This window comes from Netta rufina (genome assembly GCF_964035555.1).
Source record: "Netta rufina genome assembly, chromosome: 2".
Lineage (NCBI taxonomy): Eukaryota > Metazoa > Chordata > Aves > Anseriformes > Anatidae > Netta > Netta rufina.
Window position 1 is genome coordinate 86,405,439 of NC_140124.1, and position 13,691 is coordinate 86,419,129.

The 13,691-nt window shown below is 39.1% G+C and overlaps 1 protein-coding gene across 3 annotated transcripts in view; it reads left to right on the top strand.

The window, feature by feature from the left end:
- Positions 1 to 9,635, top strand: part of IKZF1 (IKAROS family zinc finger 1) — a gene marked incomplete at its 5' end in the record, with an annotated part of 69,916 nt that extends 60,281 nt beyond the window's left edge. For 2 of the 3 annotated variants that reach the window (XM_084283056.1, XM_084283057.1), the window contains 2 exons: positions 3,736 to 3,870; positions 8,232 to 9,635. In XM_084283056.1, coding sequence (XP_084139182.1) covers positions 3,736 to 3,870; positions 8,232 to 8,938 — 842 coding nt within the window. In that variant the 3' untranslated portion in view covers positions 8,939 to 9,635. The remainder of the gene's footprint in view (positions 1 to 3,735; positions 3,871 to 8,231) is intronic. The other variant, XM_084283058.1, reaches the window with a different exon arrangement.
- Positions 9,636 to 13,691: the final 4,056 nt, after the last annotated feature.

Genomic DNA, 13,691 nt, shown 5'->3' on the forward strand with positions numbered 1-13,691 from the left:
CTAAAGACTTACTTAGTAAGCAGAAATGTCCATATGAAATTAATGTCAGTAATCAGAAACTATAATTAGAAATATTATAGTTTTAGAGATAGAACTTTGTTTATAGCAAATCATGACAGAAAAGAGTTTACAGTAATTTAGGATTGAATGTCTAATATCTGATAGGGGTGAAAACCTGGGATATTGATGAATGCTTTGGAAGAATTACCTTCCTAGCATATACTGAAAACATCACATAAATCCACATTGGATATAATAGGAGTGATTTTGCAATTTAGGAAAAAAAAATACAGGATTAACTTCTGGGTTTAGCCCTTGTATTCTGCCCAAGATTTCACTCTTAAAAATAAAATTTTAAATATTACTACGCAGTTAATAAATCAATCCTTTATTTTTCTAAAAATAAATCTTGCCCACTTTTATTTTTTTCCAGTATATTGCATTGTAACAATCTTTTTTTTTTCACTGCAAACAGGGTAGTTCTGGGTATACATACCAACATACCATTTTGCAATGTTTACATTATTTCCCATATAAACTCAAAGATGAAAATGTGCAATGAAACAGTTCAGAATGAGTGAGCGTCCTTCTGGATTTTTTCTTATATTTCTTCTTATATCTAGAAAATGAAGTAATTATACTGCCACTATTCTTACAATATGTCAGGGTGTGATACAGAGCTATGAAGGCATTTCTTTTTCCAGACTCAGAAAAGTTGGTACAAATATTTTCTAGGGCATCTGATTTGACATTCTGCTACAGCAGGTTGACTTTTTACAGTATTTTTAAAATACCTCATGCAGAATAAATTAAAAAAATAAATTGGTTGAAAGGAACTAAACTGGTAAAAGGTTTCCATCAGCTTGTAAATCTAACAAATGTAATTGGGAAAGTACTTATATAAGGGAAAGATCCAGCAAATAAGAGTAAGAAGGGAAACAAGAGATTGTATTCATATTTTATTTTTTGATTGCTTTCTTTAAGAGAAGGAGATTCAGCATGAAATTAGGAACCTGTTGAAATTAATGGAAAAATTCTTTAGAGATCAGTGTCCATGTGAAGCTCTTCTCTTGGAGGTATTCATTGGAGTTTTGCATTTTACTTGAGTGGAAGTGTGCTGAAGTCCTATCAGGCCTATGTAAAATCATGGAATCACAGAATTGTTTGGGTTAAAAAACATCTAGTTCCAACCCCCCTGCCATGGGCAGGGACACCTCCCACCAGACCAGGTTGCCCAAAGCCCCATCCAGCCTGGCCTTGAGCACTTCTTGAGACGGGGCATCCACAGCTTCTCTGGGCAATCTGTGCCAGTGCCCCACTAACCTCTGAGTAAAGAATTTCTTCTGAATATTCAATCTAAATCTCCCCTCTTTTAGTTTAAAGACATTTTCCCTTATCCTGTCCATCCACTCCCTGACAAAGACTCCTTCCCCAGCCTTCCTGTAGGCCTCCTTTAGAGAGGGCTTCCAATACCTAAGGTTTCCCCTCTGCGCCTTTTCATCTCCAGGCTTAACAACCCCAAGTTCCTCAGCCTGTCTCCATAGGAGAGGTGCTCCAGCCCTCTGATCATCTTTGCGGCCCTCCTCTGTATGCACTCCGACAGGTCCATGTCCTTCTTGAGATGGGACCCCCAGAGCTGAAAGCAGTGCTCCAGGTGGGGTCTTAGGAGAGTGGAGTAGAGGGGGAGAATCATGTCCCTCGACCTGCTGGCCATACTTCTTTTGATGCAGCCTGGGATACAGCTGGAAAACCATATATAACAGAGAAAAAATAGTTTATGAAGCTTAAAAAGGGTCAATTACAGCTCTTGAATCATCCGTGGATTTTGACTTGGAAACACAATTTTTGTTTTTTGTGTTGTTTTTTTTTTTTTTTCTTTTTTCAGTTCATAAACAAAGAATTACAGAAAGTTAACAGGTTGGTTGCAAATGTCAGAAGGGTCAGTTGCAAAGGCTGCAAATTAGTATTTGATTTAACTTGTCCAAGTTTATATATATTAACAATTTTAAAAGTTGTAATATTGAAAGTTTGAATGAAGTTGAAGATATAATTTACCCTCTTTTGAACTATGAGAAATGAACCATTGTAACGTCCTAAACAGATATTTCTCAATCCTTTCACTTTTATAACTAGAAATCCAATCTCCTGTTTCACTGCTAAACTATCTGCTTTAAACATTCTTGGTAAGTCTCTTCCTAAGTAGTAACTGGAAGCCTTAGCCAGTGCAAGATGCTAGCACATGGTTATTCAGTGTTGATGAGATAGCTTCAATGTCCTTTACTATCCTGCACCCTCATGACCAAATGCTGTTAATTCACATCTTGTGTCAGTCACAGGCTTTTGCATCTTCATGAGCTGGGGCATCATTACAACTGACTCCCTGTCATGGCAGCAGTGAATCAAGAGCCAGCCGTGTGCTCTTCTGCTTGGTAATGTGAGCCATTGCTGTCTGGGGCACTTCTGCTCTTTCCAGTTATCCACCAGGGCCTGATGTTTAAATCTTTCAGGAGCAATGAAACTTCTGCAGTTTTTGCTTTTATGGCAGTTCTATATCATCGAAATAATATTGCACAGGACCTGCATTTTCCCAACTACTAGGAAACAGACAAGTACCAGACTAATGGTTCTGGGAACCTTTCTCACAGCTAAATGGAATAAATCCATAATAAATTCTCAGCAAGCACAGAAGGCAAAATGTAGCAAAGTGCCTCACCTAGTTGAAATAGTGTGTGGAATCTAAGTCTAAAAACCACATTTTGCTTCTCCCTTTTATAGTAACTCACAAGTTCAGGAACAATATATATATCCTAGTAGCACGTAAAAATAAAATTAACTGCTTTCCCACCTTTCTCTGAAAAAAAAAAAAAAAAAAAAAAGTGCTGTGATCTCACAACACATTACCTTTTCATTATTTGCTGGAAGTCAGAAACACTTTTCCATGTATTTTTTAGCCGTTGTTTCGCAGGTTCATTTTCATATATCCCTTCTGTTTCTGCAGGAAAATACTGAAGTGAATTGTAGTGAAATAGTCTCCCTGCTCTAGAGCCTCACAGCCAAGTTCCTTTCTAATTCTACAGTGTCTTAGCAGCTGCAGAAAGTTATAAAACAGGTTTGAGTATCAGAAATCAGCACTCCACTACAGATGTGACTTTAGCAATTTAGCTGAAATTGTGATTTAAAGTCGAAAATTGCATTGAGGAAATATGGCAATATTTACTAGTGGGGAAAAAAAAAAAAAAGTAGGGGAAAAGATAGGGGGCGTGGTGATGTAACTTGCAACTACATTTTCCACTACTGGAGCTGAGAAGTTTGTCCATTGTTCCTGCTAAAGAAGTGGTAATCACGTAGGCTGTTCGACTGTGAGAGGTGGGGGTGACAGCGGGAGGGCGAAAAGACGAGCTGCTTCACGTCCAGTATAACGTCAGAGCCTCACAGAGCAGTGCAGAGTGGCTGTATATCAAGGGCAGAGTGATTGTGCTACATACAGACAGATGCCTTGCAGTTGCAGTCTCGTTTCTGTATCCTGAACAAGGGAAACATGAACATGTATATAGAGGTTAATCAGCGTAAGGGACTTTGTTACAGTCAGAACTGACCTGTGTCTGCAGTGGTGAGCTCCATGTTCGAACTGGTTGAGAGCTGGAAGACATTAGCTAAGAAACTTTAACCTGAAGACGATGGTTCCATTAACATGGAACAAGCGTGCCTAACCCTTCTGATGTCATTTGATTTCAGTCATAAAAGAGGAAACTAACCAGAGTGAAATGGCTGAAGACCTGTGCAAGATAGGGTCAGAAAGATCCCTCGTGCTGGATAGACTAGCAAGTAACGTCGCCAAACGTAAGAGCTCTATGCCTCAGAAATTTGTTGGTAAGAGTTAAACGTTTGCTGTCTCCTAAAAAATGAAACAAAACAAAAACCCCAACAAAACTCACAGGATTTTTATTTTTGCTTTATGATTTTAATTGTTTAACTAAATTAGCAATATTTACTTCTATAGAAACAGATACAGCAATGTGTTGGGGAAGAAAAAGCCAGCCAAGCTGGCTATACACTATACATTTCTGCAAGTTTAAATTCCCATATCTGGAGATCTATTTTAAGTCTTTCTTTTTTTAATGCTTATGAGCCAGATCTTTACAAGATCTACCCAGGTTCCTGAGGTTGCCTTAAGAACCTGAAAACAGCTTTATGAATGTCTTCTGTTGGGGAAGTACTTGACCACAATTTCAGGATTATTTTATTATCTTATTAGATGAGATCCAGATCTGGGCATGCTGGTGTATGTGAATTCATTCATGAATAGTTGAGCATTGCCTGGATAACGCTCTTCACCCCTTCACAAAGTCTGTATATTTGTACAGCCCAAAATGATTGTGGAAATAAATGTACATAGTTCTGAGAATAATATCTAAATGAAAATAACGTTGGGTAAATTCTAAGTATAGTGCAAAAAAATCATGGCTGTTTGCACCTAGTAGACATATTTTTTGTCTTAACAATGAAAAAACAGAGGCTACACCTATTTTATTCTGCTTGTTAAGCCTTCTGCTAAATGATGGTTAGATCAGTTCTGTAGCAGTCAGACACAGACAATATTTTATCAGCTATATTGAATTAGTCTTAAATGAGTAATAACGTGAAATTTGATGATAGCATATACTCATATCTACTCAGATTCTTTTATAATTCTCTGTACATTCATTTATAATTATTCTATAAGAGACAGAGAAAATTGAAGTCTTTATAAAAACACACATTATAAAGGTCTTCAGTCAAAAGTCAAGGCAAAACTAGACCAGTTTATGTGACAGAAATTGCAAATAAACATTCTTCAGTGAGGACACAAGAATGAACAGAAAATTAGTATTTTTGAGACAAGGGAAGGAGAATCTCAGCTACAGCTGGAACAAAAAGTTTGCAGTCAAAGTCCAAGATTGTGTTCAAGTCCCAAACCAAAAATTGCAGGAGGTCGTCAAGGATAAAAAATGCTTACGCTCAGAAAATGAAGGACAAAATTTGTAGTAGAGTTAGTTACTAAAAAATATAGCCACCATGTGAGGCAAACCAGATTCCTTTAGACTCCCCGGTAACTGACTGTATTAGGCAAATATATTAATTCTATGAAAGCTCCAGGAAGACCAGAAGGGTTAAAATCTAAAAGGTATTAGCAAGCATCTTACATGCAATTTAACTGTGGGTGTGGACAAGCTTTTTCATTCTCTTTTTTTCTCTTCACCCTGAGAAATGGTAAAGGCAGCCAGTTTAACTATGAGTATTAAGAGAGCAGAGTTTTCTGTCAGTTAGTTATTCAGGGTGCAATGTAGGAAGACAGTGTACTGACAGGAGATATTTATGGAAAATTGATAACCTTCAAAAGTATAAACTTTTCTGGCTGGGAAATGCCCTCAAATCCTTTCCTTTCCCATTCTCACCTGCTGCCTCATGTAATAGGTAAATTCCTGATTAACACGAGGTCAGGGCAGCTGGTCAGGAGACCTTTGTGTAATAAAACATATTTATTGTTCCTGTAGATTACTGTGTCATCCCAATCCCCATGCTGAATTACAGGAGAAGGAGCAAATGGCATCCTTTGCATAAGAGAATGATTGTCTGCCGCTTGCCTTGTTGTTCTCACAGCTAAATCCATTATCTATCCAAAGTGAGATTGTTCACCAAATTAAGCCAGTTATCTGTAAAATTCTTTGACAGCAAAAGTGTTCACGATGCCCTCTATGTATTCCAAACTGGAATAGTTCCCAGACCTGAAAACAGAACTGGGCCTTCCAAACTAGAGAGTGGGAACGACAGGTGAGATTGACACATGTTTATCACATTAAAACAATAGGCGGCAAAGAAAACTGAGTGGTAAAAAAATAAAATGTCCACATGCGCTGAGTGCATTTGTGTTACTGTTTAAGTACTTGCTGCAGAACTCTGAACAGTGCAAAGCTTGAAGTGCATCAAACCATTAGTAGTTTAATTTACTTATGCTCTAATAACCACAGAAATGAGCTATTATTTTTAATGAATGCAAGTATTATCGGCTTTGCCCAGATGTAGAAATGATACCTGCCTACCTCAACCTTGTGTATTTTCAGACAGTTCTGTGTGGAAGCAAATTTTTCTTATGAGTATTTGATCCTTTCAGTCCAAGTACCAGCTAGTTATGCTACATAAAGCAAATACTACCCAAGAAATGGCTATTAAAATTATGGTTTCCAGATGCCCAAAATTTTGTGTATAATGAAAACCAGTCCAAATTTTCAGTGATATACAGTGTCCATTGAATACAAATGATCTTGACCTCATTTTTTCCCCTGTGAGTCAAGGGTATATGTTCTTATTAGGAGAGTTTTTCTGTATATCAATCAAGAGTCTTTCACAACTCCTATTTTGAATCTTGAGCCTCAAACTCTGCCTGAAAACTATACCACTAGAATGAGTAAATCTGAAAAAAACATATATGCACCACAGTAGTGGGGAAACGAGGAAGCAGAAGCTTGTGCAGTACAGTTAGAAAGTGCCCATACTCTGCATCCCTTATAGAAACTTATGCTGTGCCAGGAGTGTTTCTTTCTCTGCTTGCAGAGCATGGACAAACTGGTATGGAACTGCACCTCATGGGAAAGGCAGACAGTAGGACTTTCTATACTTGAGGCCTGTCATTGCAATAGGTCATGCCAGAAGTTTTCTAGTCTGTGGTTTTGCTCTTCACTGGCTTTGAATGTTCAATTTGAGTAGAAACTGGGTGGGAAATCGTTGAGGAATTAATTTGGGGAACTTCTGGTAATTTTTCCATGCTCCTATTAGCATTTATTAGGCAAATGAAGATACATTTTATCGTGTCATTTATATATTGGGGTCTTCAAGGAAAAGGACAGGGGAATCTTCTAAGGTCTGCAATTAAATGTCATGTTGACTAGGAAATGATGACAGCACTACAGACTTCATAGAGATGTTTGTGGCTCTCATTGCATTTCCAAAGATTTCCTGCAGAGCTAGGAAAGCTATCCAGATGGTACATGATGTGGTACTGGTAGTCCCTAGGAATATATTGGGATTTTTCATCCTTTTTTATCTGTGCAGATTTGTTAGGGGCCTAATAACGTTGATGGTTTACAAACACCATTTGAGAATACTGTTCAGGTTCATAAAATCAGTGTCTGTGCCTTTAAATAGTTTCTCCCACTTATTAACTTTTACCTTCTATGTTTTTCTTAATCCTTTCTGTCCAGAAATTTTCAATCATAGAATCATAGTATATCACAGAATATCCCGAGTTGGAAGGGACCCACCAGGATCACCAAGTCCAACTCCCAGCACCACACAGGTCTACCCAAAAATTCAGACCATATTTTGAGAAATTATAGTGACGTTCAACATTCAATATGCGGGGATCCAGCCAGAGATATATTAGTGCAATCTGATTTTAAGAAATAAAGAGTACCCCTTAGCTTTGGCATTGCAAATCAGAGTCAAGGTTAGAAGCAGTAAGAATCTTGCTCTGTGCATGCCTTTCTACCTGATAGGAAAAATATATGGTTCTTCCCTGCTCTTGTAGGTTATAATGTTTTTGACACAAAATTTCTAAGAGCATGTGAACCTTCTCAGAAAGTGTCTAATGTATGGCTTGTTTAAAAAACAATGCGTGGGAGGAAGGTTGCAATATGGAAAGTTAAGTTTTTGTTGGTTTCTTTCAGAAATTACATATGACCACGTTAGTGATATGGGTTAGTTGTAAGAAACCGAAAGTTTAAAACTAAAACATTGTAATTACAATTAAAAAAGTGTAATGTTTTAGGGAAAAATTGGTAATGTGTTTCATTCTCTGAAGTATAAAGCCCAGGCTCCCTGTAACTGTGCTGGTACACTAGCCACAAAGGTATGCCCCAGTTCACTGCAGCAGTCAGATGAGGGAGTTCAGTTAGACAGGATAAGGCAAGGATGAAGCACTCAATCTGTAGCTTCCACAGGTCCCCACAGAATTATTTTAAAAAATCTGTTTTCTTCCATTTTGGTTTTCCAAAGAGCTCGGATTATTTTTCAGGTTAAAAGAGCACCAAGCTACCAGTTTTCTGACCAGCTATATTAGAGATCTGTGAATACCACAGGTGAATTTCACATGTGGATTTGATCAGTTCTTTTCTGTTGTTTGATTAGTCCATGGTAATCATCTCCTTAATTATGTAGGAATGAATGGTCTAACTCCTGACTGTTTTCCACCGCAGGTGAGAAATGCCTGTCTGATCTTCCATATGATGCCACCACCAACTATGAGAAGGAGAATGAGATAATGCAGACGCACGTCATAGACCAGGCCATTAACAATGCCATCAGCTACCTGGGGGCAGAGTCCTTGCGCCCCCTCGTCCAGACACCGCCAGGTGGCTCTGAAGTGGTGCCCGTCATCAGCCCCATGTATCAGCTCCACAAACCTCTCGGGGACAATCAGGCTCGCTCCAACCACACAGCTCAGGACAGCGCAGTGGAAAACTTGTTGCTGCTTTCCAAAGCCAAATCTGTCTCCTCTGAACGGGATGCCTCTCCCAGCAACAGCTGCCAAGACTCAACAGATACCGAGAGCAATAACGAGGAACGCAGTGGTTTAATTTACCTGACAAATCACATAGGTCCCCATGCAAGAAATGGCATATCCATAAAAGAAGAAAGCAGGCAATATGACGTCTTGAGGGCAGGTACTGACAATTCCCAGGATGCTTTCAAAGTGATCAGCAGCAATGGGGAGCAAGTGAAAGTTTACAAGTGCGAACACTGTCGAGTCCTTTTCTTGGATCATGTGATGTACACAATCCATATGGGCTGCCACGGGTTCCGCGATCCTTTCGAGTGCAACATGTGTGGCTACCACAGCCAGGACAGGTATGAATTCTCTTCCCACATAACTCGAGGGGAGCACCGTTTCCACATGAGTTAAAACTCCTCCGGCACGGATCCAGCCTCAACAGCTGCATTACTGGAGCTGCACGAGCAACAACAGCAGCAAAGCACAAGTCTACTGGACAGCAAAAGGAACAAGAAAATCCAAAATCCAGAGATCTTCTCCCACAAGAAAAGAGTTTTCTTTTGGTAGCATGCATTGCAACTCAGTTTTCTAAAGTGAATATTAAAGTTTTTACTGAAAGTATTTGATCACCAAAAACCTTTAGTAATGTAAGTAGGAGCTTTTGTAGTCAGATAGCTGAAAGCCCTTCCCTTAAGTGATGCTTCTTGCAAACCTCCCTTGCCAAAACTGTTAACCATGCGCAGAATGCACAACAGTGATGAGAACATGATAGACAGGAATGGCCTAGCTTGCTCTCTTAACACCCTGAGCATAGGGCTCTTCCACCAGATGCATATTTTTTGACTTTCTGGTATTATTTGACTCATTTGGGAAGAATTTAAACTCAACTAAAGATTGTAGGGGCCCATCGCAGATGACTTCACAGACAGCTGGGGTGGGACTGGAACCCAGCCAGAGGGTCCAGGGTTACTTTGGCAGTAATATGTAGAGTATTTCCACGTGCAAGGGTGCTTCTGGGATTGACATCATGGCATGCCTTGTTTGTGTCTCTAGGCAAGCGAGCAGGTGTGTGACAGATACAAGGCACACCCCTGTAATATACTCTGTGAAGTACGGATTGCATTTAATGTATAGAAAAGAGTATCGATGGCTCTTCTTTAAATAAATGTTTTCTCTCCCTATCCAATAAAACCCCACTTTTCATTAAGAAACCCCTCCTCTTGCTGCATAAACAAGTTACAGTGTATTTAATTTTTCTTTCTCTTTTAAGTTTTAGTTAGTTAGAGAAGTATGATGTACAGTTGAGAAAAGCACTAGCTAGAAATATGTGTGGCAAAAGTCTCCTTATGCACATTTCTCATCTTTTTACACTGCCTGGAAAATACCCAAATATCCCTATATTTTGTCTGTGAGAAATTCTCACTCTGCTTCCACAGAAGATGTCCTCTTGTAGATTTTGTGGCTCTACTTGTGTTGCACTTAATTACTTGTAAAACACCGAGCTGAATTAAACCACCCAGTCAAAATCTGTAGCCCTCTCCCTCTTTCCTTACACTTGCTATTTAACGAGGGACCAGTCCCTCAAAGGTGGGTTCCTTGGCAAAGGTGCTGAGCACCCTGGCTTCCTATTCAACAAAACACTTACTATGTACTTTAAGTTAATTTTACTTTAGCAGAGCTAATTTTAAGGTTAAAAAAAAAAAAATGGTGTATTGCTGAACAGAGACCAGAGAATGCAGTGCTTTGCAGAGCACAGTAAAATCTGTCAAGAGCTTTCTCCATGGCAGCTTCTGCTGCAGATATTGTAACTTCGGTTAGAATAAAAACTTCTATGACACATACTTTTTATCCCCAAACACATCTGATATAAAAAAGTATTTTTTAAAAACTTCTTCTTGACTTCCTCTTCCAAATAGATCATTCCTTTCCCTGAACACCCCCATAGTGTAAGATGGGTCTAAGAAGAAATCTTGCAGCTACACAAAAAAACTCTCATTGGTGCTGCAGCATTTCCTGGTCAGCATTCATAAAAACAAGCCACCCAATTAACTTAATGAGTAAATACTTTCACTCAGAATAACAAATGGATGTTCTCCAATAAACAAGATCATGTAACCAACAAGGGGAGCAGTTTTGTAATACAGTTACATGTTCTCCATCCCCTAGTGCATGCAAGGACAGATATGTGTTATAAGAGATTTGAGGGAACCGCGAACACTTGTACCTAGGGCAATTCTGCTTGGTAGGCGTAGTTATATTTAATGCACAGTTCTAGTACAGACACCCAGTTCCTTCTTCTGCTTTCACTTTTGCAGGTGTAAGCCAGGAGCAACAACACAGAAGTCAGAGGAAAGATACTGATGAAATAGTGAATTAAAAAACTGTGCAGAATAGAAGCTTTTACAGTCTTACCTTTCTTAGCTTTTTATGCCACTGGCAGGACACTTACTTGATAAACGTGTGCACAGCAGTGCTGTTACCCTGCAAGTGCATGTGGGCGTGCACGGTGAGCAGCTTTGTCACCAGATGCCTTGCATACTTCTCTGCGGACTGCTTCATGTACCTACTACGTTAGTGAAAACAGATCGTTAACACACACCAGGTAGGGCAGAGCACACGGAGTGGCCAGAGACCCCCAGACATTGGTACAGCACACCACAGACAGAGAGCTGAGCTCCTCCTGCTCCCCCATTTTAGCTCTGTTGCCTCACAGGCCTGCAATTATGGTTTGGTCAGCGATGTTTGTTACATATTCAGCTTCCGGACAGCCTGTATGTGACAATGAGGCAGTACTGCTCTGTAGAGGGATGACCTGGAAGAGATCTTCAAGGGAGGAGCTTAAAATTTTGTTTGGGTGTTCTAAGTAAAGTTTAAGTGGGTTCATTTTTTCATAGTTGGTAGGAATACGTTCACCTGTCCTTACCCCTCTCAATTTCCAATTGATTCAGACCAAGAAGGGACAAAGTAGTTTCTTAGCCCCTTTTCAATGTCATTTGTGTAGTCACTCTGCTTTTATTACTCTTCCACCACTTTTCCACTGTTCTTAGACTTAGGTCTCTATACACCCCATGCTATAATCTTTTTTTTTTTTTTTAATGCTCCATTTTAAGACACACAAATCTATAAAATAGGGGAAGGGGGTGGCAAAAGTTTACTCAGGTGATTTTGTTTATTTGTTTTTATGAAAATACAATACAAATAAAGCCACATTCCTCTACCTTGTAAGCAAGCATAGTTCCAATCGAGTTCAAAACTGCCTCAGACTCCACTTTTAAATACAATTTCTGATTTCTGGCAAGGTTCATTGCCTTTGCAACATTTGTGTGCTCACATGCATGTGTATGACTTTCCATGTCGCTTTTCTCTTCAACATGCACATGCCCTAACAAAAGTTTTGTGTAACATAAATATTTTATATACATATATAAGTGTGTGTATATATATATATACATCTAAAATGGTTTGTATCACATGACGATGCACTGTCAGTCACAGTGGGTTTGTTTCCTGGGTCTGGAGCTTTCTTATTTATAGTATCACAGAATATGTTGATGTTGTATATTAAAAAGTACAGTGGTATAAGTAAGTAATATTAAGATACAGTGTATCAGAGGGCATAGTCAAAATGCAGGAGCAAACAGCATTCCCTTTCATGAAGGGGCTTTTTGGGGTTGTTTTTTGTTTGGATTTTGCACAAAATCACCTTCCATTTGTTTAGAACCAAGTGTTTCAATAATTTTATTGATGAACATGCAGGGAAGACATGAAAGTAGGATGTTGTGTGTGTACATCTAAACAAACTGTGCCCTCAGAAAACTAGTTTAGCATAATCTCCCTTTTCTCTCCTTTGCTTTTGGTGCAATAGCCTAAGATGGTTTAGCTGAACCCTAAAAAAATAAACATGGTGAATGGCTTTAAGTTTAGACCTGTTTGAAAAAAGCGAAAAAGAACCGCTTCCCAGCCCTCCCCAGGCACTGCCTTTTCCAACAGAAACGTTGTATTTACACACTTCTTTTCTGTGATTTTCTATTGTAACTTTGTTTTATCTTTGAGAACATTGTATTTAAAAAAAAAAAAAGCAAATTTCATAAAAATTTGAAATGTTATTAAGTTATGTCTGCAAAGTGAGATGTATCTTGTAAGAGAAGAGAAAGTAGTTTAAAAAAAAAAAAAAAGGAAAGAAAAAAAAAAAAAAAGAAAAAAACACCAAAACCCAGGACATTTCTGTTGCTCTCCTGGTAGGAGACAAAGTAGTTGTGCTCATCTGCATGCGTGGGCAACGTGTGGTCCCATGTGATGCTGAAAGGGGAAAGCATCAGGCACAGCCTCAGCCTCTGCTGCTGCACCCACAGCTCACCTCACAGCGAGGCTGACCTTGCTGCCCTCCCAACCCATCCTCTGTGGCCAAAAAAGTGGCGCTGTTTCAACCACCCTGCACCTCCTCCAAGCCACCTGAAGCAGCCCTATCAGGCCACTTCCAGCTTAAGATCAAACCCATACACTTGCTACATCCTACCTGCAGTGCCCCCGGCCACAAAAACTTGGGCAGCTGCTTCGAGCGCCTGACTTCAAGGAGGTTTCTTCCCTTCCAGCTGTCCCTCACCCTTTCCTCCCATCAGCAAGGCTAAGCCATTACCGAACACAATTACTTCTGCATGTAGAGCCATGGTAATTCAAAATAAAACACTGAGGAATTATTTCTACTATTTACCATAACAAAGGTGATTTCTCTGTGGGTGTCTCTGGTTCCCTTGGATTCCAGCACAGTAAATTTCACATCACATATTTAATGCAAACAAGAATCATTGGCTGGTTTAGGAAAAGCGTAGTTTATAAAGTTTTAGAAATATTTCCATTTGTAAAACAGTATTATTATAAACAAAATGAGATTTTTTAAAAAAAACTAATGATATTATACTCTTTTACAGGTTCCCAAAATCTAGATTTTTCAAATTACTGTGATAGGTTTTCATCAAAAACTGCTACTACTTTTCTACAAGAAGGAAGCTTCTGATGCTCTGATTCTTTTGTTCACCACCACAGCCAGTTCTCAGTAAATGAGCTGAACTACAAATTTCTGTTTCAGCAGGTAACTCTCTGGCAAATTAAACAGGGGCTGTTAATAATAAATCACAGAAATAAACCAAATGTAATATTTCCCATC